This window comes from Solenopsis invicta, chromosome 2, assembly GCF_016802725.1.
Source record: "Solenopsis invicta isolate M01_SB chromosome 2, UNIL_Sinv_3.0, whole genome shotgun sequence".
In the NCBI taxonomy this organism is placed as follows: Eukaryota; Metazoa; Arthropoda; class Insecta; order Hymenoptera; family Formicidae; genus Solenopsis; species Solenopsis invicta.
In genome coordinates this window covers 6,666,249-6,691,574 of record NC_052665.1, presented here as the reverse complement: position 1 = coordinate 6,691,574, position 25,326 = coordinate 6,666,249, and the positions used below count along the sequence as shown (strand labels likewise).

General features: G+C 31.3%; 2 protein-coding genes across 3 annotated transcripts; one reads left to right on the top strand and one right to left on the bottom strand.

Moving 5' to 3' along the window:
• The first annotated feature begins 3,305 nt into the window (after window positions 1-3,305).
• Window positions 3,306-22,224, top strand: LOC105200798 (lysosomal acid glucosylceramidase). Of its 2 annotated transcripts, none has more exons than XM_011168529.3 (8): window positions 3,306-3,522; window positions 15,882-15,960; window positions 16,860-17,175; window positions 18,194-18,459; window positions 19,961-20,392; window positions 20,500-20,579; window positions 21,453-21,733; window positions 21,944-22,224. In XM_011168529.3, the coding sequence occupies exons 2-8, from the start codon at window positions 15,915-15,917 to the stop codon at window positions 22,053-22,055; spliced, it is 1,533 nt and encodes a 510-aa protein (XP_011166831.1). In that variant the 5' UTR covers window positions 3,306-3,522; window positions 15,882-15,914; the 3' UTR covers window positions 22,056-22,224. The 2 variants fall into 2 exon arrangements, with proteins under 2 accessions (XP_011166831.1, XP_011166830.1); XM_011168528.3 differs by lacking the exon at window positions 3,306-3,522 and adding an exon at window positions 14,082-14,236.
• On the bottom strand, window positions 22,220-25,304 carry LOC105200797 (28S ribosomal protein S30, mitochondrial). The gene is made up of 5 exons (XM_011168526.3): window positions 24,898-25,304; window positions 24,350-24,817; window positions 23,561-24,189; window positions 23,097-23,490; window positions 22,220-22,537 (listed from the first exon to the last, which is right to left on the bottom strand). The coding sequence occupies exons 1-5, from the start codon at window positions 24,900-24,902 to the stop codon at window positions 22,327-22,329; spliced, it is 1,707 nt and encodes a 568-aa protein (XP_011166828.2). The 5' UTR covers window positions 24,903-25,304; the 3' UTR covers window positions 22,220-22,326.
• Window positions 25,305-25,326: the final 22 nt, after the last annotated feature.

Genomic DNA, 25,326 nt, shown 5'->3' with positions numbered 1-25,326 from the left:
GTTACTTTTAAAGTTCATGCATATCCCGAACGTGACCAGGAAATATTACGTAAACCATGTGAAATCCCGCTCTTAGAGTGAAGGAAAACTCGCGCTTATGTCTCGTATGTACAACGTGAGGATGCACGTGTTGAAATAAATCCGCGGCTGCATATAGTATTTCCTGCGACCATTATATTTTGCGCGCATAAGGTTCCGATTTTCTAAAGATAATAGATGCCCAAATAGCCAAATATTGGTATAAAAAAAGGAAATAATTACTTAACACATGTTTTTCTTCAGATATCATCACGTTGCTGTCATGATCATGAACCAGAAAGAAAACAATTTTCTTTTAATATTACCTCTATTTTAAAATTGTGAATATTGAAAAGAGATTATATAATATTGAACAGATAAAATTTTTTTGGTCTGCAAGGGCCTTGTCCCTTGCGCACAATAAAGGAATATTGGATATTCCTACAAATTTGGTCTCGGAATTTTTGAACAGAAACGTAGGTACAGATTTTGAATAAATAAAAAAAAATTGCTATAATGTAAATTTCATTTTCTCTCTGTTGGGGAGGTGCTAGAAATGTACCGCAGATGATTATTCTTGGATCAAAGAATTAATAAGCAAAGTGTTTGCATATTTATTTTTATAGCTAAACTTTTTGCTAGTTTAACTTTTTGATGATAATGTTGTTTCTTAAAAACTTTTCTCTTACAACAAATATGCGCGAATATCCGGATTCGAGACTGTAAAGTTAGCAATCCGTTTCGCACGCATTACGTCGCTTCTAGCGAAAGCAACATTGATACTCCCCAATCATGATTTATTGACTACAAACAGAATTATTCCAATGACCGGCGATATGGCACTGTACTTTATCGCGACACGAACTGGTCTCTGCGAGCAACGAAATTGAGCGTGGATTATTGTCTTACAATAAACGGGTTGATACGCGTTTCAGGTATTTCGCAGATGTGGGAATCCGAAACGAGGTCGTGTCGAATAGATAATTACCGTGAATTCGACGCGTCCCGGCGGGACTAACTAATCGCAACTCGCAGTAACCGCAAACTTTCCGCACGCCGCTAATGTATCACACTGATGTACCTACGCAAATCTCGGGAACGCGCGGGTGTGCGTTGAATACGTATATACGCGAAAACACGGCAAGACCGCTTTTAATCTATCCGCGAGGAATATTTAATAACTCATTAACAGCAGTGAGAGAAATGCCAGCTCCTTTGTGAATCCTCCAACTAGATTTAATTTCTATTCTGGGTTTGTCCAAGCTTCTACTCACTTTCTCCCTTCCATCGTGTTGAATAAGATAAAGAGTAATTAATAAAGAAACGTTCCTCTCAATCATGAAACGAATAAATCGTGCATTACTTACACCGGACATATCGATCAATGCGTTCGATATAACTGCAATTCGGCATTGTCGTCACTACAAGGATGCAGGATTTCCCTAAATTAAATAAAAAATTAGATACCCTTACTTAACTTTGTATTAATTAGGCTAACAAAAGAGCAATTTATATTTTACTATTATTATAGAATTTTACAAATTTATTTATTATAGTAATATTTATACATTTTTACATTTTTATATGTAATGTAATAGAAGTATTTATATTTATACATATAAACCATTGAATTGCTTTTTTGAATTAATTATTAAATTGACTTTAAACATTTTTAAAAAATGTGCGCGCGCGCGTTTTTTAAGAATAATAAAAGTCGTACTCTCATCGTTTGTTAAAAAGAAATTGTTTGTTTTCCAAAAAAAGAAAATAAACAGTAAATATATATTTTTACTTTTTATTATTTATTTAAGAGATTGATGATCTTGGCTAGTAGTTGTACTGTAAAAATATTCGATTTTTACGCGTTGTAAAAATATAATATCACAATGAAACGTTCGTAGCACATATACATACAAGATTTGTTTGAGACGTCTTTTAGACACATATTATGTAACTTATCATTTATAATTAAATCAGTATAGTTTATAATTGCATCATTACGTCATTACTAACTGTATCGTGAGCAGACACGCCCTGAAATATGTTATTTTGTTATCTTTGACGACTATTTTTTTTGAATGACGCAAAAGAATGTTGCGTATTAATCATGAGATTGAAAAGGAGACAAATTCAACGTTACTTGTTAAATGACTTAAAAACTTCTTCATTCTTAAAAAATAAGCAATGATAAATGCTTCTATTCATTTTGGAATTTTCTCGGTTCTTGGAGATAATGTTATCGTCACTTTACATTCTTCTCAGATCAATGTTCCCCTCTTTTCAGAAAATTTGGTATTTTTACGGGTCGTATCACTCATATACCAATCCGAATCCTATACATGTTTATACCCTCAATGAAACCGGGGTATTTATATCAAGTTTGTTTTTGTCAAATAACTCTTGCAATTTTTTTATTCTTATCTATTTTTTTATATTAAATAAGTCTACATTTGTCACAAAAATTCGAGAAACTAATGAGGAGGGGAGGGCAATAATCTTCAAAAGAAATCTACACACAATTAAGATAAGCTTCTTTTTTATTCTTATACTTCTATTTTATAACAAAATTATGACTTTCTATTGTTATTTTTCGATTCGCATCTGTGTAAACTTGGAGCTCAATTAAAAAAAAAAGAAAACAAAAATTTATAAGATATTATTAGTTCTTTTTGTACATACCTGCATACATTTTTAAAAACAATATAACATCATTCAAGGGCTGACGAACCAAGCTAATTATCGAACGTTTGATATTGACTCCAGTTATTTTAACAAATATTTAATTAAATTATAAAAATTATAAGAACATTTGTTGCAAAGAAAAACTTATAGCTCGCATAAAGTACTCCATTTCGCCAATATCCAATAATAAAAAGATATTTATTTGTTAAATGAGTCTCTAAATACACAATAACTAAATATACTGTCATGTTGAGGCTGTGCTTTTAATTGAATTCAAATTAACTGAACTCTTATAGACCAATCGCAATCGAGAGTTTTCATCAAAGTGATATATTTAAAATCAATATCAAAACTCTCGATTGCTACTGGACAACACTTGTATGTTATATGGTTTTTTAAATTTTTCGAGTCTGTACAATTTATTTGATAATTTATTAATTTTTATTCTTTATAAAACTGTGAGCCAGGATCACATTGATTCGATTCGCTATTGTTACCATGCTATTTTGACGTGATCGCCGCGACATATGCATAACAAGGTGAGCCGCAGGAATTCCTCATTCGTATCGTAGCTACTTATCGCGCTGTCCGCCTGCCGGAACGAGCGTGTTCAGCACGCCGTTACAAAAGGCAGAACGTATCCAGCCGAGAAGCAATTTCGAGGGGATTCAGTAGGGCATTCGCGCACGCCGCACCGCTGACGAGAAAACGAATCACCACGACGGCATTACGCGATCGGCCTCTTCTACTTATCTGAAGAAGCGCTTCTCAAGATGCATCATCTGACAAAAGACCGGAAATTTTTTTTCTCCGAGACATCAGGTAGGAACGTCTTCTCCAACACGCACGATAAGCCAACGTGTCATCATATTTGCATATAAATAAAATTATTAATGAAAAATTCAATTTTATTAAAATTAATATATGAAGAGATACGATTTTGCTAAAGTATCAAAACATTTAATTGAATAAAAATCTGAAAATGATTTTATTAGACCATTAAAATAATTATGTAGGTTGCTATGTAGGTAGAATGTCAAAACTTTTTGCCACATTTCTCATCAAACTTGTGAGCGTCTTTTACAATTATTTTGATAGTCCAACAAAATTATTTACAAATCGGTATCTCTGCATATCTATCGATCTAGTTAAATTTTTTTAGAAACTTTAACAAAGCTATTTTTTCTGTAATAATGCAAAGAGAAAAACAATGATAGCACTGTAGATTACCAAAAATAATGAAAAATGCTCAATACTAAAATTGCTCGATAACATTAACACACTTTTAATATTTTATATTTGATGGAATAGTAATTTCTATAAAGAGTATCTATTTTCGTGCTCCACTTAATTTGCAGAGTAACAGTGCAAATAAAGCGACATTTAATAGAAAAAACGTTTTTAGTTTTATGTATACAGAATTTAATAACGACAAATAAACAATAATTTGAAAATTGAAATTGTAAATGGTAAAACGCTGTCTCTCTGTAAATTCAAAAATGTCACGTTAAACAACGAATCCGAAAATCGAGTTAATTTAATTGTACGGGAGCATCAAATCTACCCGCGTATAAAATCTCGCGAGCGTTGATCGAATCTTTCGCGATGCTCCAACTTTGCCGAAGAATGGTGTAGAACTGTAAAAATATCCAAGGCTATTCGACATTAAAGGAGCACGTTGTAGGGAAGTCGCTCTTTCGAAAGGACGAATAATCGAGAATAGCGCGAGAGCAATTTTAAGCTTGATTTATCGTCGATCTCCAAAGGAAATCGCGGTTCGTCTGATGCCCGCAGGATTCTGCGCGATATAAAAAGAACAGGGTACCCTTAATCCTGTGAGGAAAAGAAGGTGCGACGACGGGACTCGAATTTTATTTTCGACGAAGAGGAGATAACGATTCATCTCGGAAGCAGTACGCGCGGCATATCGGCTTTCGATTTGCTACTAGTGATTCTAAGAGGGGTTGCCTCTCTCGAACTAAATCTTGCACTCGAATTGTGACAGTAATAACGTATTAAGCTAACTGATTATATTAATAATTTGAAATGCGGCTAGAGCTGAGAGATATATACAAACGAGAATAATCCAAATTTTCTTTAAACAATTAAAAAATCATTTAAAATTGATTAATATTCCCATTATTTTGAAGTAGTGGTGACTTTTAATTATTAAAAATAGCACTTATTTTGGCGGAAAGTCCAACAAAATCTTAAAAAATATTAATTTATCAACGCCAAAAATGATAACAGATAAAAAACATATCCAATTACATATTCTTTAGAAATTGCAATTAAAAAAAGTGCTGTAAACACCTGCGAATCAATTTGTTTGTTTTTTTCTCGAGATAAAATGTTTCAATAAACTGATTAAATATCATCAATTACTGATATAATAATCAGTTAATTGAAACACTTATCAGTTCTTTTTCTCAAAGGCATTGTATCACATAATGTATGCGCATTTTGGTTTGAAAACAGTGATTTCAATCTGATCGACAAACAACGCCCTGGAGGCTTTCAGAAAGGGCTTCATTTATTATGAGCTATTGAAATCGAATGAAACAATTACGGCGGCCTTGTACCCATGTCAATTAAACCGCTTGAGTCAGAAATTTGAATGAAACCGCCTATATACTGGCAAAAAGAACGTTCTGCAAAATTACTACATACAGTTTCAGGCCCACACGCGTTGCTTTTGTAAGACAAAAGATAAAGATATAATAAATTGTGGTTGGGACGTTTTGTAGCCTAGCGTATTATTCACCAGATATATAATAGTTCCTACGATTTACCACTTGTTCCGCTCGATGAAACATGTTTTGTCTAAAATCCTCTTTCAATTAGTGAATGATGAACGATGTCTGAAAATGGTTCTACAACGTCTTGTCTAAAGACAGCTTTTAATCGAGATTCATAAACCACCTGAAAGATGGCTTAAAATTATAGAAAACAAAATGGAAATACTTTAATAGTGATTGTTGTATTGAAATATAAATTCTATATTGTTGAAAAAAATATACAACGTCGCGCACGTGGCTGTATGTGTTTGTGAGTTATTTATGGCTTCGAAAGCCAGTTTAAAAGTCTATGAGATGTAAGTCTACACGATAACGTGAAATTAATCATTTGTTTAAAATTTAAAATGTAAGGTCTGTCGTTAATATGGGAATACGTTAACAAAGCGCTATCTTATTTCTTTTTCTCTTTACTAATATAATATGCGTTTATTGTCACTTCGAAGTAAGATTCCATTACTACTTTATGAACTTTGCAAGTAAAAACTACATCCCACACAAGCGGCACGAATTTCATTTTGGCTGCGCGGCATTCGGAACAAAATTCAACGTTGGATATCGGCGGAAACGACAGCATTCTATGGCTAAACGAAATATGAAATCGGCGCAATCTGAAACGACTGTGCAAAGCCGTTGTCGATAGGCAGTAGAGCGCGATTATTATGACGCCCGCCCGTCCAACTCTTTTCGTTTACCTCTATATTCCATACAGTCGATAATGCGGATTTGCATTTGACATACATATTTGCAAAAGCATTCGGCCAGACGAATCGCCGGACGAATTGTAAGATTTAAGTGCGCGTGACGTATTATTTTAATGAAGAAACGTGTAATACAAATAAAATGCAATTTTTGAGCACTTGAATTGCTACTTCTATTACATAAATTACATCCGTTTTCAAGATTTACTTTCAAGACAATACAAAGTATAAAATCGTGTTATAAAACGGGTCTTATAACCTGATTTCAGATTTTGTTTTGATATATTCAAGTTTTCTTGTGAAATTCAAATTTTTCGGGATACGGTTTGCACAATGAATATAGAAAATCAAAATGGATTTTTCCTTTCACAGGCTTCACTCCTCTTTTAAAAGAGTACTACTTTATCCTTGACCCTACTATTTCTCTTACGTCCATTGAGACTCTTACTTCTTGAAACTTTTTACCTTGAACCTTTTATATAGCTTTTATGAGTATAGAAAGAAATGCCCTACAAATCGCTCACACCATCGCTTTTGTCAAGATGCGTCTCAGCCAACACAAAGATAGAAGGGACGGCAAAAAGATAGATAGATTTCTAAAAACCTTTTGTTTTAAATAGGAGCCCACCTTTTTTGCAGTCCCTTTTTCAAATCTATTTAACCCTTTACTTTACCGAAAAGGGGTATCCGGGTACCCATTTCACTTGTAAAACAATTTTTTTTATGTCCTAGTGGCTTTGAAATTTTACAAGCGAACTACGCTTTTTATCTAGTATAATTTTTTGCCAAAAACACTTTTTTGGGATAACTGTGACTCGAACAATCAAGCTTTATTTTTTTATATATCTATTTCCATTGAAAGAGTAACCCCTTCAGTAGAAAAAGGTATATAAAAAAATGTATATGTATATACGTATAAGCACAAATGCGCATATTACCCCTTTATATTCCATACAAAATATAAAGAGGTATTCAAGTATCCTTTCGGTAAATATAAGTTGTTTAAATTTTTAGTAAAGTAAAAGTTAGAAACTTTTTAAAGATGTAAAAACTTTTATCCGTTTTTTATTTATTGATAAAGTAAAATTATTTATTAAACATCGTAATTATAGGATATACAAAAGTAAACAATTATTGAATTTTTTGTTAGCAGTTTTGAAAAGGATCTCGATGCTTTTCTATTTTTATGTACTTACCTCGGTGACAGTTAATTATAGCTTGTATATATTCAATAGTTAAGCGTCATTACAACAAGGTTACGTAAAGTAATTGTTTATTAATCAGTTTCACCTGTCGTTTTCTAAATGTAATCTTTGAATGAATTTCCATAGGTAAATTCGATATTTTTTTTTTTTTTTATTATTTAAATGCAATAAAGTTTTTATAACCATCCATCTTTACCTGTAAAAATCCCGCGTCTCTTGACTATAAAATATTATTAATTTACAATAAAAACTTTTTGTATCGAAACGATTATTGAAATGATATTCGATCGATCTATAATATAAAAGCATTTACGTGTCAAAACTGATTTGGATATAATCAAACAACCGGATGCATTCGATAAAGTGAAGTGAACACGATAGACAAAAGCCGGGTTAAAATAAAATGGCAAAATGCATCCACATTCCCGAAAAGCTCTCTTGCTCTCCCTTCCTCTCCCCCCACCCCTGTCTTTTTTTCATAGTGTATCGGCCGCATGTGCAACCAATGACACTCTCAGGCATATAGCCCAGCTGCGGTTAACGATTCAATCTACTGATTTCAATAATAACATGAAATTTACATCTCCCGGGCGCAGCCCGGAAACGAATCACGCGCAATACGAACGGAATTCACGGCGAAAGGCCTGCAACTCGCGTACAACGACATTTCGCGACGCACTCACAATTATTTGCAATGCGGCGTCGTTCACTATTTTCGCGAACAGCATCCATAAGTTTACCTCGCGTCTGTGCATTTTCCGCGCCTGTTGAATTTTTCATATTTTACAACGAGCGGTTCGCCGGAATTATCCGGTCGACAATACACAACACGTCCTGTTAAATAACGCGCGAATCGAACGAATTTCGCCCAAAATTTCCAACGATAAGTGGAGGCAACGAATTCTCGCGAGTGAATCAACGCGTTCTCGCCGTTGCGTATTCCATTAATATAATTCGCTCCTTTCACGCATCATTATTAATTCGAGCAATCGCCGATGAGTACAAATTTGCACATCGATTTGTACCGCGATTAGCAACACTGTTTGCCTCAAAATAAGAATTAATATTTTAATTAAAGTATTAAAAAAAATTACATGTATGCAATTTTTTGCCGATTATAAGATATTATTAATCAAATAATATAAGTCAAGGCTCTAAGAATAATAAATAAATTTAAAAAGTGGCTGTCTAAGCCGACGCTGTTACTTATGCATGAGTTGCCGAATGTATTTTGTAGTAAATACTATAATACAAAAAGATAATTTAAAAGCGGATACGTTTTAATCATAATTCGGGTCTTTTTCAGTGCATATTGTTTGCTAAATAATCGTAAAGATCTTTGTATCTTTCATCCAATTTTCGTCAAGTGTATGTCAGTCGTTAAAATTATTAAAATATCATTAAAATATTGTTGAAATAATCGCGTCTTCACAAATCTCTAATTATCAATGTATATGTATTCATGTTAATGGCAATGTAAATTTTTAGTGACAATAATGTTGAATAAGGTTGAATAAACGCGAGATAAGAGACACCACGCGTTTGCCGATTTTATTCATCATGATGTTATCGTTCCTATTTGCACAATCGAACCGGCGTATTGGAAAGACGATGTTTGCAGCCCACACGTACATACACGGATTTGCCGATATGCCGCGACAACATTCGCAGAGCTTGTCCCGCATCCGCCTATTTCTAATTGCGGTGAACAGTTTGTCATATACGGCACGGATTTCCGTGTCGATCGTGCCAAACCCTCTGGTGGTTATATTAAAATATATATATACCGCTTTGCGGATCGAGAATTATACCATCGTCAATCGTGCTCAGTGTTATATTACTGATGTATAACAAAATCGTGCAAATTTGCGCGACATGAAGCTCGACAATGCGTCATACATTAAGACCCGATTGAATAGATGTCTATTAGCATTAAATTTAATTAAACAATTGTTATCACATTCGCTTTAAGGTAGACTATAAATAACGTTCAGGTTTGGTACAGTATTTCATTTTTTTAATCCAAATCAACCCCGATAAAATTTTTTTTTCATAATTTTAGTACGAATTAAAACACAATTTTTAATAATCTTGTGCATGTTTTAAAAAGTCTACATCTTTTCTCAGAATTTTTCATACATGTAAATTTTGAAATATTTTAAGACTAAATTTATTTCTCATCTTATAGTTACTAAAAAATATTTTTAACTTTTTTAAATTTTATAACTTTTTTTATCAGAAATTGTAGAACAAAAACGTGTTAGAAATCTTAAGCTATTTTATAAATAACAAACATATATGAAAAACTCTGAGAAAAGATGTAGACTTTCTGAGTTTTTTCTGAGTATTTCTGAAAAATGTTCCAATTGATGTACAAAATCTGAGCAAATATTCTGAAAAAATTTTTTTTAATTATATACAAAATTTTGAAAAGACTTCACCAAGAAAGTTTTATTATAATATAAATTAGAAACTAATTGTAACAAGTATTTATCTATTGTTTCTTCCTTTTGTACAGAGTATCACTTAATTTTCTTACATTTATTGGTACTTTTCATAAGCGTTATATCTCGTCGAAATTGAAGTTTAACATAGACTACTATTTTCCAAACGACCTATTTTACGATCTTGCACATTCTGCACTGAAAACACATCATTCCTATTTCCCCCTTTACCGCGTCGCGGAAAGTTTACTTAACGAATATAAATTGTGCAAATCTATCAAATATGCGTTTTAGAATTCTTATGTAAATAAAGAGTTTTCCACCGCAAAAACTTACTCTCAATTAAGAGATGTAATCACGACAGAGATGTGCACGCTTTACAAATTTACGAAGATTTAACAGGTACGGACAGAATTGCTTCGCGCACTCTGCGAAATTCGTTGGTATACATACACCGAAATGCACGCGTGAATCTGCATTCGTGCATGTATCGTATCGGGATGAAGGCGAAGAATAGGTAGGGAGAGAGGGAGAGAGTGCATGCCTTAGTGTTTTCAATTTCCTGCATTTCGGGCGACAACAATGATGACGGCGAGCAGACGCAGTGGCACGTCCCGTTCATCGACGTACGTGACGAAAATGATGATATCGCCTCGTAAATTTCGTTACGTGTCGCAAAAAGCCGAGAATCTGCTGGCCGCGGATAAGCGTCTGTCTGGGCATCCGCGCGCGAACGACCGCGCGACACTCAGCAGGAAAGACGTATCGCTTCGCTGCAAAATTGAATATGTCACACTTCTCAAATCCTTATCCTTTATCTCACCGTCGGAAACGCCAACGTTCTGACTCCCGCCCGTTTCCTTCGCCAACGACGGTGGCAACGACGAGGGCGACGACGATGATGGCGGCGACATTTTCCCTTGCAGACTTGTTCTGATCAAAATTGCGTCTCCCGCGTAAAAGTTCAGTGAAAATATATGAAAAGACGACGATACGATTGAATGCATTTTTAAAGTAATAAATATTGATTACTAAAAAATTTATTTATGTTTTTCTCAATTAATGAATAATGTAAAAATTTAAAATAAAAAAAATAAACGAAAAGATTTTTTCTGTTTAATAAAATTAATAAAATATTTCAATAATCTAATACAGTATTTATTAAAATAAAACATTAATCGTGTATGAAATATTAAAATAAAACATATTTTTATATATACTGACAAGTGAAAATTTTCTTATAATTTTAGAGAATATATTTATTACAATTAAATTTACTTAATTTAAATAAATAATACTTGAAGTATTAAGCTGCTTGTCTTAAATATAGTAAACCAAAGCATTAAAATTAAGAAATTTTTTTAATGTTAATTTCAAATCTTTTAATTATAAAAACATTTTAGTAAATATTTTAATTCACGTTTTCAAAGTTACGAAAATAATAAATAAGTTACTTATTGTTAGAAGAAATTAACATCTTTGACACTCACCGTAGCTTATTATTTCCAGAAAAATTAATCAATTATTTAAGTACATATAAGCCATTTTCATAAAAATGATGAAATACTAGCAAATCTTTACGCATAGAACTGAGAGAGTTCAAGATCCGAAATTTATTTTAAGGTTTGAAATTTATTTCTTCCTTCTTAAGAAGGTTAAGTCACGGTTGTAAGACCTGGTATTGAACGTAATATCGAATAGTTTGAATGGAAAATTTAGCATGAGGCAGATACACACCATGAAATTTTAAAAGTGAAATTTTACGTAATTAATGGTTTTCAGGACCCCAACTTTCCCAAATATGTTTCACGTTTTGTAAAAGATTGGAAAGTTGAAGAATAAAGTATCTGATCTGAATGAAGCCTATTTATGTTTTTAAAAATTTATTTGTGGGAATATTGAAATAAACTTATTTGTGAGAATAAAATTTTAACTATTTTTTATTTTAATTACTTACAAAAATAAAATATATCTTCTATATAAAATATTTATAAATAAAACAAATTCTTGAAACTCAGATATTGTGGGTTTTACAAAGTATTATTGTAATGAAATGTTTACTTGTAATATTTTCTTGTAAATAATTACTTTACTATATACATACTTGACTAAAAGATCATTATTTGTAAAGCCAGTAAGAACTAATTTCTAAACTTCCAACAAAAAACCTTTCACGTTACTTGATATTTTATTTATAGCTATATCAAAAAACATCGCTGTTTGTTGTTTGCATTTAACACATACGGAGAATCCATTTACCTTTCTTCTAAAAGTTTTCCATTTGGTAATCTAATAGAAATGATTTGTCGGATGACTTGAAATTGTACAACAAACTTCGTTTAAGTTTGTACAAAGTTTTGATTTAACAACTGCTGTTCATCTTTAAATTCTTAAGATTGAAACGATTATTTAAATTAAAATCTCCATTACAAAAAATTATTTTATACTTTTTATATGTCGATATAAAAAATATAATCTGTATGAATTACAGCATTTTTAAGAGCGGAACATTATGTCGATTACTTCAAATACACTTCTTTCGAGTTTGAAGTGAGAAAAACATGCGATATCTAATACACACTTTATCGTGTTTACGACTATTTTCTGTGGTCGTATCGTTTGCCCATATCACTTTACGTGTTACAGACCTAATAAATAACATTTCAAGATTGCAGAGTAGAGCGAGACTATAAGTAGATTTTTAAGATTGATTTAATCTAAAAGCAGTGAATTAATTTGCACATCTGATATAAACAATTACACTTTAATAGTACAGTAGTAATAGTGGAACAATGAAGGTGTTGTGGGTATTTAATATAATTGGACACGAGTAAATGGTATTAACTCCGACTAGTATTGACGCTAATTACTGTCTAATTGAACTGAAATCTTACGTCCGTGAATCTATGTAAAGCAAATCTTTGGATGGCATAGTCAGTTATTAAGCTAATATACTAGGAGGATATTAAATTAGACCATACAAGTACGGTATATCCATTAGGAAACTGTAGGAAATTACGAGAAGAAAGGCACGTTTATATTCAATAGCAGTTACGAATTATCGCAATTACGTTTGAATTATAATATTTAACAATATTTTGCTATAACAATATTTTGCGAGTTATTAATCATATTGTACATTTATACAACCAACGTAATACAAAACAAAGAGAAAGAGAAAGCGAGAGACAGTTGATTGTTATGATTAAATAATCGATTATTTACAGCAACTTTTTAATTTATCTTCTGATAATCTCTCTCTTATCTTATCGAGACTTTATTATGTCATTTATGAATAATATTTCTTATATAATTTAGAATATTTATGTATAAAAAAACAGATGATTTTTTTATTTATTCTCTTTCTTATTGCTTTATTAAACGTTATACTTTAATTCTAATTAAAATTAATAATAACAAATCTGTTTTTAAATTCTCAGTAAACATCTGTATTTGATAAGACTCTCAACTCTATTAAAACTAAAATTATTTCAAATACGTTATCTCAATACGTCGCCGTATCTTCTCGTGCTAAATTTATATTTACAGTCTTAATTATTTGCGATTTATGAAAAGATTGAAAAAATTACATTTTATACGTACATAAATACCAATTAATTATCAATACCAATTAATTATCATATACCAAAAACACTTCTTTAAAATGCATCAAACGTCATAGAAAATTTTTCAATCTCTATAGATATGCTCTCATAAAAGAGTTGAATTTATTAAAGATTTGTATTGCCTGACACAAATACACATTATTAACTGCAATCAATGACAATGATAATTTTAAAATGCAAGTCTATATCTTTATTTAAATATGTATGAAGAGTTTAAAATGTGATAATGTAACATTATAATAGTCATAATATTTTCTTCTCTTATAATAACCGTTAAATGTATTATTTTTTATACCACATTTTTTCTTCAAGTGAACAGATTTCTTTATTTCTTTTAATCATCCTTTTTAAAAATGTATATTTCATTAATGAATATAGCAAAGAATGTTCTTGGAACGGGGGTCGTAAATGAGATCGTAAACACGCGCCTAATTATGTCATCAGTTTGTCTACGTAATTAAAAGCGTGTCTAGTAACTTAATTAAAAATAATTCCTCTTGCCTCAAACGCATTGTAACAAGTATAATTATTTCTCTAAAAAAAATATCGTTTTTTGAGCTAAGAAAATGTGCATTAATTAAAATGTTATTAGTGATAAATACATCAACAGCTTATCAGAAGCATCACTGTGTGTTCTGACATACCAATGACGAAGCCAACGTTACGAGTGGCATCGTTCTATTCTTCAGTCATCATCGTACCGTTACGAAACGAACATCGGTAATGTTTCTACACTACGAATAACAAGACTCTTACGATACTCAGGTAGGAATATATGCAGAGATATAAAAGAGGAATATGTCGGCAACCCTTCGCTTCACTTTGATCCTTCCTTATATGTCAAATACAATTTTAATAAGACATAAAAAAATGTTTTGAATCCTTGAAATCTCAAAATTAAGTTTGATTTGAGATGAACAGATTTTAAAACATTTTCTCGCTTTTGACAACACTCTTCCGTGTGTGATATAATCAATGTGTACCCAGTAAGCAAGAAACATTAAAGCAACATTTAGAAATGTTGATTTTATGTGTACTTTTATGCATTTTAAAATAATATCATATAAACATTTTAAAAAGATTATTTGATACGTGACTTTTTGTTGAAACGTTTTAAAAACATTGTCTAAGTCATCGTCAAAATTTGTTTATACAAGGTTTTATGCAACGTTATATACGACATTTTAAAACTGTTATTTAATTACATGTAACGTTACATGTTATTAAATTGTAATAACGTATATATAGTAGTTGTAAGAACATAGTAGTAATGATTTTATATTTACTACGAAATAATTAAAAAAAAAACAACAATTATTACTATTGGAAAATGATAAAAGCAATAAAATGGTGTAAAAAAAATGCCAATTATATATTAGTAATAGTAGGGTAAAATATCATTAATAATGAAAAATTATTATTATGTATATATCGATATTACAAATATTTCAAATATTAAACGTATTTAATATCACTTTAAGTGTCTGTCTAGAAATTGTCATGATATTTTCCAATTGTCATGGTACTCCCTGCAATGCTGGCCAGACAGAGCGAACAGCAATTTTTCTAATTTTCGTTTTTCGTGAATGTGACAAAGCTGAAAATCTAGTCAGTAATTGGGCGACAATTGGCTTGAAATGACTTGACTCGACTACTGATTGGAAATTGACAAGACAGCGTGTAGTTTAGTAGGTAGTACTCATAGTAGAGCTATGGTATGCCCCAGATCTATGGACTGGAAATCTGACTGATAACCAAGTGATACTGATATATCAAGTGATATACTGATTAGAAAAATTGCCTAATTCTCTTTGGTCGGTATTCATAGTCGATTCCTGTATTTAGGATCATCTTAAGTATCATCTTAACCCTCAGCTGACACCCTGGGTGTCGTATACCCGAGCTGTTTACAAAAATGCTTGGCATTCATAAATCGTTCGATTAAAAAACATTGTTCAAATTCTATGTATTACGTACTGAGATATGCGCAATTGAAAATGGTCGGGTGACGTACACCCATGTGCAGCAGAATCTGCAGAATGTCGAATCCAACATAATATGTTAGCTGAGAGTTACGATGTCATCAATCAATCAGAAAGCCGTATTAGTATCTTAACATTACTTAAGATGCTCTTAAAACAAGAATCGACTATGAATACTGGCCCAAAAGGTCATTCATAACTTTTATGGCCGTCTGCTTTCCCTACTAGTGCGTATCCAGGGGTGCGTTCAGAATAAACGTCGGGTGCACCCAGGTATCATTTTCTCCTTGTTTAATGTTCGATAAACAAGAAGAAATGATATCTAAGTGCACCCGGAAGTTCATTCTGAACGCAGTCCAGATATCGAGAAAAATAACAGTTTTCCGTTATTTTGCTTGAAGATGCACTTTATTTATACACATTTGCAGGCTAAGCAGTAAGCTTCCTCACGATAATTCAAGATGTTACGCGTAATAATTCTGATCGCCGCTTTGGCCACAGTAAAAGGTAAGCGCAAAAAAAGTTGAATGTTTAGAAATGTTTAATGTTACTTTATTTTTAGACGCGATAAGAGTTTCTGCGATTGGTAAAAAAATTTACAAGTATAAACAAGATATCATATTATAATCTATTGCTAGTTAAATGTTATTGATATTATAATTGTTATTATTTGCATAGTTTTTTATTTTAATGAATACCATTTACTAATTACAAAGTATAATTAAGTTCACTATTTCGACTATTTAGAAAGATACAGATGAGATATGGTATTGTTATAAAAAGAGAAACCGAGCAGATTTATTACACAAAAATTTTGCTTCAAACATTAAACAATTTTTTTTTAAGTTTTTAAGAAACTTTTGCTTGTTTAAGTTACTTTACGCACATGTTAATTATGTAGTAATTGCGCTCATTATGACACATCACTTTACATAAACATTAGAGGCCTATCGCTACTTCTTTGTTCCGTTCTTGAGCTTCTTATTTTAAAAGTATTATAAGCCTAGTTTTGCAACATCATCAATTGTTAATAGTATAAATGCAAATTGCGATGATATATCCATTTCAACAGAATTTCCGAAGCTGTACTTGTAATATTTGAAAGATAAACGACTTTCTTAAAACTTGTGACTTATACATAGATTCAGCACAGCTCAAACTAAAATGGGCGAATTTAATTTCACTTAATTTAACTAGCAAAGTTTCTGATTCTTTTCAATATACAGAGAGGAGAGGGGGAGAAAAGAGAAAGAACATGACGTTCAATATTTCTTTTATCGAATCTCTAATATTTTTAAAAAGTTTCCGATAACAGCGTATCAATTAAAAAAAATATGCATGACAACTTAAGGAACTCAAGCCACTTGATTATCGAAATGTGCAACTGAATGTTCTTTCCATTGCAGGAGATGGGTGTGTACCACTTCCAATTAAAGACGAGTCTGTAGTATGCGTCTGTAACTCGACGTATTGCGATACAATAAGCGAGCCGATGTTACAGCAGAATCAAGTTTTATGGTACACGTCCACTAAGGAAGGCAAAAGAATGCACACTTCCACCATGAACTTCTCCAATACAAACGAGGTTGAAACCAAACTGGTTCTCGTAGTGAACAGCAATCAGACATATCAACAGATATTTGGATTTGGAGGGGCAATGACAGACGCTGCAGCACTCAACATTAGAAGCCTCAGCAAAAACACTCAACGTTTATTACTTGAGTACGTCGGTATATTATTAATTATTAGCGCAAAGTGACGATACTGATTTGAAAAAAACAAGATTGGGGGAACAGAATAAATCTTTGTGTGATATAATAAGTTTTTTAATAATCTTTAATATTTTTCTAAGCTGTCGCTCAAGTAACACGTATTGGTTCATATGTGTTTTATAAATGTCTTCTAAACATTTTTTTTGTGTTTTGTAAAAACATTTACAAAATGTATATAAAACAATAATATAAACCAACATATGCCATTTGGTTTTTCTTCGAAAACAGCAATAATGCAACACTACTATGGTATTTACAGTCTGTTTTTATTTTCAAAATTATTTTAAGTAAATGTCTTAAAATGCTAAACTCTGCTTTATGCTCTTAAAACTGTACTTAAGACGGCCTTAAATATTTAAATTTGAATTGTTTACGATTCAAAAAATAGGTTAAATACACATTTTCCAAATGTCACTCGTGCGTTATAAACGTCATTAAAATTTATCTGCTCCTCAATCTTTTCTTTATTTTTAGGGGGAATTAAATATATTTCTTAAATTTTCTTTTTCTGTTGTTACAAGATTATTTAAAAGAATTTTTTAGAATAATTTAAATAATACAAAATCCAATTAGAATACATTAGTAAGCAAATTCTAATAGATTAAGAAAAACTTTCTAATTAGTTATTGATTATATATTAATTAATAAATATAATGTTGTAGGCTGTAGCAGAGTAATTTTTTGAGTAAAGTCTATTAACTCTGCTTTGAGATAACGGCGCAAAATTTCATTACTTCTTTCGATAGACTGAAAATGAATTAGAAGCATAAATTACAATTCTTGAGTACGAGTTAAATACGGTATTAAAATTGCGCGAAGTGCGTTAACTACTACTGAAACATGAAACGTAACCATTATTCGGGCAAAATGGTTTAACAATGTATCGGGTTTTATGAAATTACCGGAAATTTGTCTAACAGGATTTAATCCGTTTTCCATGATATCCTCTCACGCATAGTTATTTCCAGGTCATATTTCAGTCCCACCGGTATCGGATATACGTTTGTCCGTATACCTATCGCAGGTACCGATTTCTCGACGAGACCATATACATACGACGACATACCCGGTGATGTTACGTTAAGTTATTTCAGTCTTGTGGAGGAAGACGCCTATAAAATCGGATATATACGTGATATCAAAAAAATGATGTCTAATCCGCAGAGTCTCAGGATATTCACGACTTCGTGGAGCGCTCCTCCATGGATGAAAGCCTCAAACAATATAAAATGGGGTGAGGGGGAGATTTTTGGTGAGACAGGATTTTCTACAGATCCTGCAGGCCATGCGCTATTTCAAATTAACACGAAAAGAATATTTATTTTACAACTAAAATATTGAATTTTAAAAATTTACAAAAACTTACTTTTTATTGGAATTTCGCAAAGGTCAATTACCAATTACACTGTATAACACGAATTTTAGACCACAATCTAAACAAAATAATTTTTAAAGATTTTTTTGTCACTGAAAATGAATCCGTTACTGAAATTTTATCACATCACATTTCAGAGAAAATTTGACTAAAAGATGCCAAAAATAGTAGTTTAGATACTTTTGGGCCAAAATAGCTTAAAAGACCAATGATAATAGTCCGCTAATGCTTATAACCACGATTCGTCGATTGAATCTATGGTCAAAATTATCTATTACCTTACATTTTTAAATTATTTTAACTCAAAAATATCTAAAAGTACTATTTTTGACAACTTCAAATCTAATTTTCTCAAATATGTGACATAAAACAGCAATTTTGTTTATGAATTTGTTTTCAGTGATAACAAATGTATACAAATCAACTTGTCTAGTTTATGGTCTAAAAAAAAGTTTAAATTTGTCATACAGTCATAAAACGTAAAACCGATTGAACTAGGATAAAATAGAATAGGAAATAAATTAACTGATTAATTTAAAATTAAAACTTTATTCGTTATTTATAAAGTATTTTTTAATGGAAGTATGAAGACTGAGTTTTAAATACACAAAAGTTTTCCGCGTTTTTTTTTTATTTTTTAAGAATATCAAAATGTGTATTAATTAAAACACATTTAAATACTTTTGGAATAAAAAAAGTCAGTTTGTCAGTTTTGAATTAGCTATATTTATTAAAAGTAGATATTTATCAATAAGATCTAGCAACTGAACGCTAAGGATTACCAATTCGCATTTAGGCTTAATAAAGTTGAAAATACACATCCGAGATTACAAAACATGTAATTACATAAATACATTTTTCCAACATTTTTGTAATAATTATAAAAAAGTAAAATTTAATCTGACTTGGCAAGCAAAATAAGAATAGAAATAAGAATAAAACTCATATATTTGCATGAATGAGATAACGCAAAGTTCAATTTCTTATCTTTTTTCAAATTTAAAAAAGAATAAAATTAATAACTGATCTTTTTTATCCCACGGTCCTTACTTCGCCCTCCATAATTATAGTCCAATAACATCTTTGTAGAAAATTGAGTTTTTATTAAAGGTACCAATGCTACAAAAGAGCATTTGCTTATTTAAAAAATTTAATTTAATTCAATATTTTCGTTTTCTCTCAAAACCCATACAGCACAGAATATACCAGCAATGTGTAGTAATATTTTCAACGTTGCTGTTGTATTGCTGAAATATTTTGTGCTATATTGGAATATTGTTAAATTTAGCTTTATACTGTTATTATTAATCAAGTACTATAGGGTTACGAATTAAATATGAAATGTGAATAATCCCAACAGGTACTCTAAAACATGAATATTATGGTGTTTACGCTAAATATATCAAAAAGTTCTTCGATGCGTACAAAGAATATGGAATAGACATATGGGGTATAACGCCGGGCAACGAGCCGTTGGATGGATTTTTTCCATTCTTTACTTTCAATTCCATGGGTTGGACACCCACCGCATCGTCAATCTGGACTACAAATTTTTTAGCTCCGACTTTGTCTGAAGCTGGATATAATCCCGTCTACATGGCGATGGATGATCAACGCTTCGAAATACCGTGGTATCCCAACATAGTGTTCAGTACTTCACAAAAAGCTAATGAACTGTTCTCCGGCACTGCGTTCCATTGGTACACTGATGATTTTTTTTCACCGATGAGACTAAACCAACTGCATGATAAATATCCGGATAAATTTATGTTGATGACCGAGGCATGCACCGGTAAGTACAAGTTATATATAGCAGGATCATTGCAAAAGAGGATATAACTTGGATAGTCTTTTTCAAAAAACCTTAAAAAAGAGATTCGTAGAATTTTTATCTTATAGGTAGTGCTATCTGGGAAAGAATAAAGGTAAAGTTGGGATCATGGGAACGAGGACAACGTTATATCTTAGATATAATTGAGGTCTGTAAAAAAAATTACACAATACTAATTAATCTATATTCCTATTTCTTTAGCGTTTTCAATTTTTTTTACTATAAAAAACACTTTAATTTAATTATAAAATAAGAATCTGCTAAATATGCGTCATTCTAAATGTATAACGAAAACTTTTGTACAAAGGCCCTTACACAAATATAATACTAGCAGTATTAAATTGACCAATAATTACTTATTTTGAATATTAAAAGCGGTGTTGGTTAGTACTTTTAATGCTCAAAATAAGTAATGATTACTGGCTAATTCAACATTGCCAGTATTACACTTCTCTAAGGGGAATTAATCGAATAATATAATATTCTTTTATAATTAAAAGCTTATATTTATATTATTCGATTAATCAGTATTTTGTTATAAGAATTTTGTTATAGCATACACTCAAAAGAAGATCTTGCACAGTCACAATTTTTTGGCTACAAAAAATTAATTTAGGTAAATAATAAGTGATTAACAAATATTTAATATCATGTATAATACTTAACCAATTTAAATTAAATAACAGAATATCTGAACTGTTTGTGAAATTTCATTCATATTTAAGGCCAATCATATTTAACCGTATAATTGGCAGTGAGATCTAAATCTAGAAGATATTGTTAAATGTTGTTGCTATAAATGTTATATGTAACAATTTTAGCAGATACAAAAAATAATGATGAATTTTTATTGTGACAGAAATCTATCTATGCCAGCAAAATTTTTTTTTGAGTGTACGACAGTTTCATGTAAAGCTAAAAGTAGTGCAAAGAGCTATGTAATATGCATATCAATACAAATCTATATAATATACATATTAAAATATTTTTGATTATGTAAAATGTACAAATATATTTCTAGAACTTGTCGCATTGGGTGGTTGGATGGGTAGATTGGAACATTGCACTCAATGATCATGGGGCACCGAATTGGGCAAAAAATTTTGTGGATTCACCGATCATTGTAATGCCACAGAGCGATGAGTTTTACAAACAGCCTATGTTTTACGCGATTTCTCACTTCAGCAAATTTGTACCACGCGGTTCTTATAGAATATCTATGGAATTTGAGAACAATCAAGACATTAAAGCAATAGCTTTTTTGACGCCCGATCAACGAATTGTTGTTGTGGCCGTTAACAAGTTAGTAGAAAATATACTTATATCACTAGTAGTTACATTATGTGTGACAAAAGTTTTCAGAAAAATGCATAGCAATTTTTATTGCCCAAAAATTTGAAATTAATTTCCTAATTCTTTTTTAAACTCATTTACTTTATTTTAAATTACTATACTTATTTTTTTACAATTCCTTAAACTTCTTAAAACATAATTCGAAATTTTTTGTTGCAGAGCTTCTTATCCTATTGCTATAACAGTAAAAGATACAAATACAAACGATATGGTAAATGTATGCTTACCTGCCAATTCTTTTAATACATTATTATATTTAACACAGAAATAATGCAAATCTTGTGCCCAAATTATAATTAAAATATACGTCTACAAAATTCTCTTCGCTTTCCTTATGTTGTCTCCTAGAAAAGACAAGATCGTACAAAAATATTGTAATATTGTTTCATACTTTGTATGAATTTTTTTACAAAAAAATAAAAACGAATTATATACATGTACACAGATTTATTATAGATATTATAATAAAAATGAATATAATTGTCTTTCACACAATTACTATATTTATATATTCACAACATGATAATTATATGTATTTCTAATTATGGATAGTATGTCTTTGCCCATCGTCCTGTTTTTTTCTTTTTGGGATTTGGTCGTAAAATCTTTGGTATATATTGTGGATGATGATCATCTAATGTACGTTTGTACGTTTTAATACCAAATTCCCAAGGTTCTCGTTTCTTATCCATTGGACGAGTTTTAAATTGAAGAAGATAGATTCTTTGCCAATCATATATTTCTGGTACTCGTCTGAAAAAAAGATATATTATAGATATAAATCTGTTTCTTTTGCTTATGCTTATAACATATCTTCCGGACCAATTTCTCCTTTCATCGTATTCTATGTTAGCTATTACGTGATTTCGAATCTACGAATAGCCGATCAAATTATTTAATATTAAGTTATTAGATGGGATCAGGTCCATTCGCTTTATTAATACTGCTCTTTAAATCCATTTAACACATTAAAAATAAAACAAGTAATAATCGTGGCGCAGAATGCTGTGCATCTACTGTGCCGAAGATACAGATTCAAAACTTACTGATCTGAGAAATATCTTTTTATTCAATCACTACCTCTCAGAAGGTAATAGCAAACCAGCGAGAGTATTTTCCAACGAAAAACCCTCTAAATTAAGTCATTTTGAACTAAATTTAAACGGAGTTTACTCCGTTTAAATTAGGTCCTATATATGTGTAAATTGTAAAAAGCGCACACCATAGGAGTACGTTAAAAAGGCACTCTGACAAGAGCTAAGGATTAGAAAATAAGTATTTAATTCTAGAAATAATTTTAACATTATCTCACCTGTGCCTCGGTCTGTTGCTCACAAGATGTTTATAATATTTTTCGAGCCAATTTCTCCTTTCATCATCTTCTATGTCAGCTATTACTTTTACAGATTTTCCTAAATATGGTTTCAAGTCTATGCCTATCCTTTCCTCAGGAACATTTATGTAAAACTTAATCAAAGTTTTGAGAACTTCTTCATTCAAACCATGAATTTTGTCATCTTCTATTTTCTCAAATAATTTTAACGGCTCTGTAATCCAGCATATGTTGCGTCTCGGATTTTCATCTGCATATTCAGAATGCACCAAAGTAGTATTAAGTTGGTAAACGAAAAATGACCACCACTGTCCATTCGTTATAACCGTTTGAGTGGATAATGGATATGTAATGTCATGAAAGGTAGAGAAACCTGAAATTTTATAATGTGTACACAAAATATAAATACAAATTAATATTTGAACTGTAAACTGTAAAAGTACCTTGATAACAGGCTTGCGATAGTAACCAGCTATAAGATGCTAATATAGCTTGTACTGTAAGCGCTGTGGGCGTGTCATTATATTTTTCTGGCCTAGTTTGCAAGTATGTGCAGTTATGATATGACAAAAGGCCGAATTCATTTTCATCACCAGGCCAAAATCCAGGTATATTAGTTAAATGTCTTTTATCAAGAGTATAAGACAATACTGTGGGTTTTAATTTGAATGCAGGTACGTCTAAAGCTGGATTTTCACAATCTCTCAAGGGAATAATTTCTCTCAGAGGATGTTTATGCCTCAGATGCATGACAGGTTGGCCAATATATTGAACAGGCAAATTTACTGGGTCGTCAACATATTCTTTCATAAATGGAATCCTCTCTCTGAATCTTTTTACAAAATTAGGAGGGTCTAAACCACCCATAAACCAAGATGCTTCTAATCTCGGTTCAAAATCAACTTCAGTGTGTAATAAATGTGGATTTTCAGGAGTAAGATGTGCCAGCATTGTTCTATTAATTCTTTGAATCAATGCTTTAGATATAATTTCTTCCATGTTCCTTTTTCTGTCTAATGCTTTAGTGTTTTCATCCAATGGAAATTTATCTGGTTCCCTTTCGTGTTCTCTTCTGCAATATTATAATAATTAGTATAAAAGAAAAACTTTCATTAAATTTAAATAACTTAAATATATTACACAATTATAGATAATAGCAAAGAATCAAATAATAATTAACTATTGCTTTCATTATACTTTAAATAAAATATTTAATTTAAGGAAATACCTACTTTCTGATGCAATATTCAAAAATTATATTATCTTCTATATCACTCTTGATTTCTTGCACTATCCTATCTAATTGCTCTGTGGAAATTATATTGTTGTAGTACGCTGGGAGACCAGATTCTTTGACAATATGTGTTCTTGTATAATATTGCGCATGTGACAAGGCATCGTATGGTATAACATGTTCTTTTAGGATTAGCGACTTCCAGCCATAATAACGTGGCATGTTAATCTTAAATAACTTCTCTTCCACGGTTTCCAAATTCTTGATTTTGTCATGCCAAGCTAGCCTGAATCTCTTCTGTTTAGCTTTCCAGCTTAGATCTTCAATGGATGGATACTTGGGCTCCGTCGCATCTTCTGTTTCACTCTTAACTTTGCTAACAACTGATGTGCTGTACTTCCTCTGTTTGCCATACTTAATTGTCGTATTAAACAATACTCTCTGTCGAATCTGAACGAACATATTTCTAAACAGAAGATATTTTCTTAAAACTTTCTAGTGTTCTCAAATCTTTTAACACAAACATTTAGAAGTAGCAAAACTCACCTCATAGATTATGTCGTTTAATTGCTTGACTTAAATATGATGAACTAATTCATGAGTATCATCCCAACTTAAAAAATATCGACAGAAATAAATTTAATCAATGTCGATTAACGTTAGCTTCTCTCATGTGCAATTCAATCATCAGTTAGGTTATGCAGGTTGTGCTACGTGTTAGAATTATACTCTTTGAGTTTCGCTTAAATTTATCGTTTTAAAAGTCGTTTCTGACGTAAAGAAATAAAAGTAAAAAATAACCGGCATCGATTAATGACGATTTCACAAAAATTCTTTTATATCTTTAACTCTAAGACACCACACCAAAAAAATTAAGGTTATGAAACACGAGCAGAATGGCAGAAGCAAGGCCAAGCTACGTTCCAAAATGTACAGTCCACGCTGTCCACGCTGCGCAGCTCGCGCCTCGCGCAG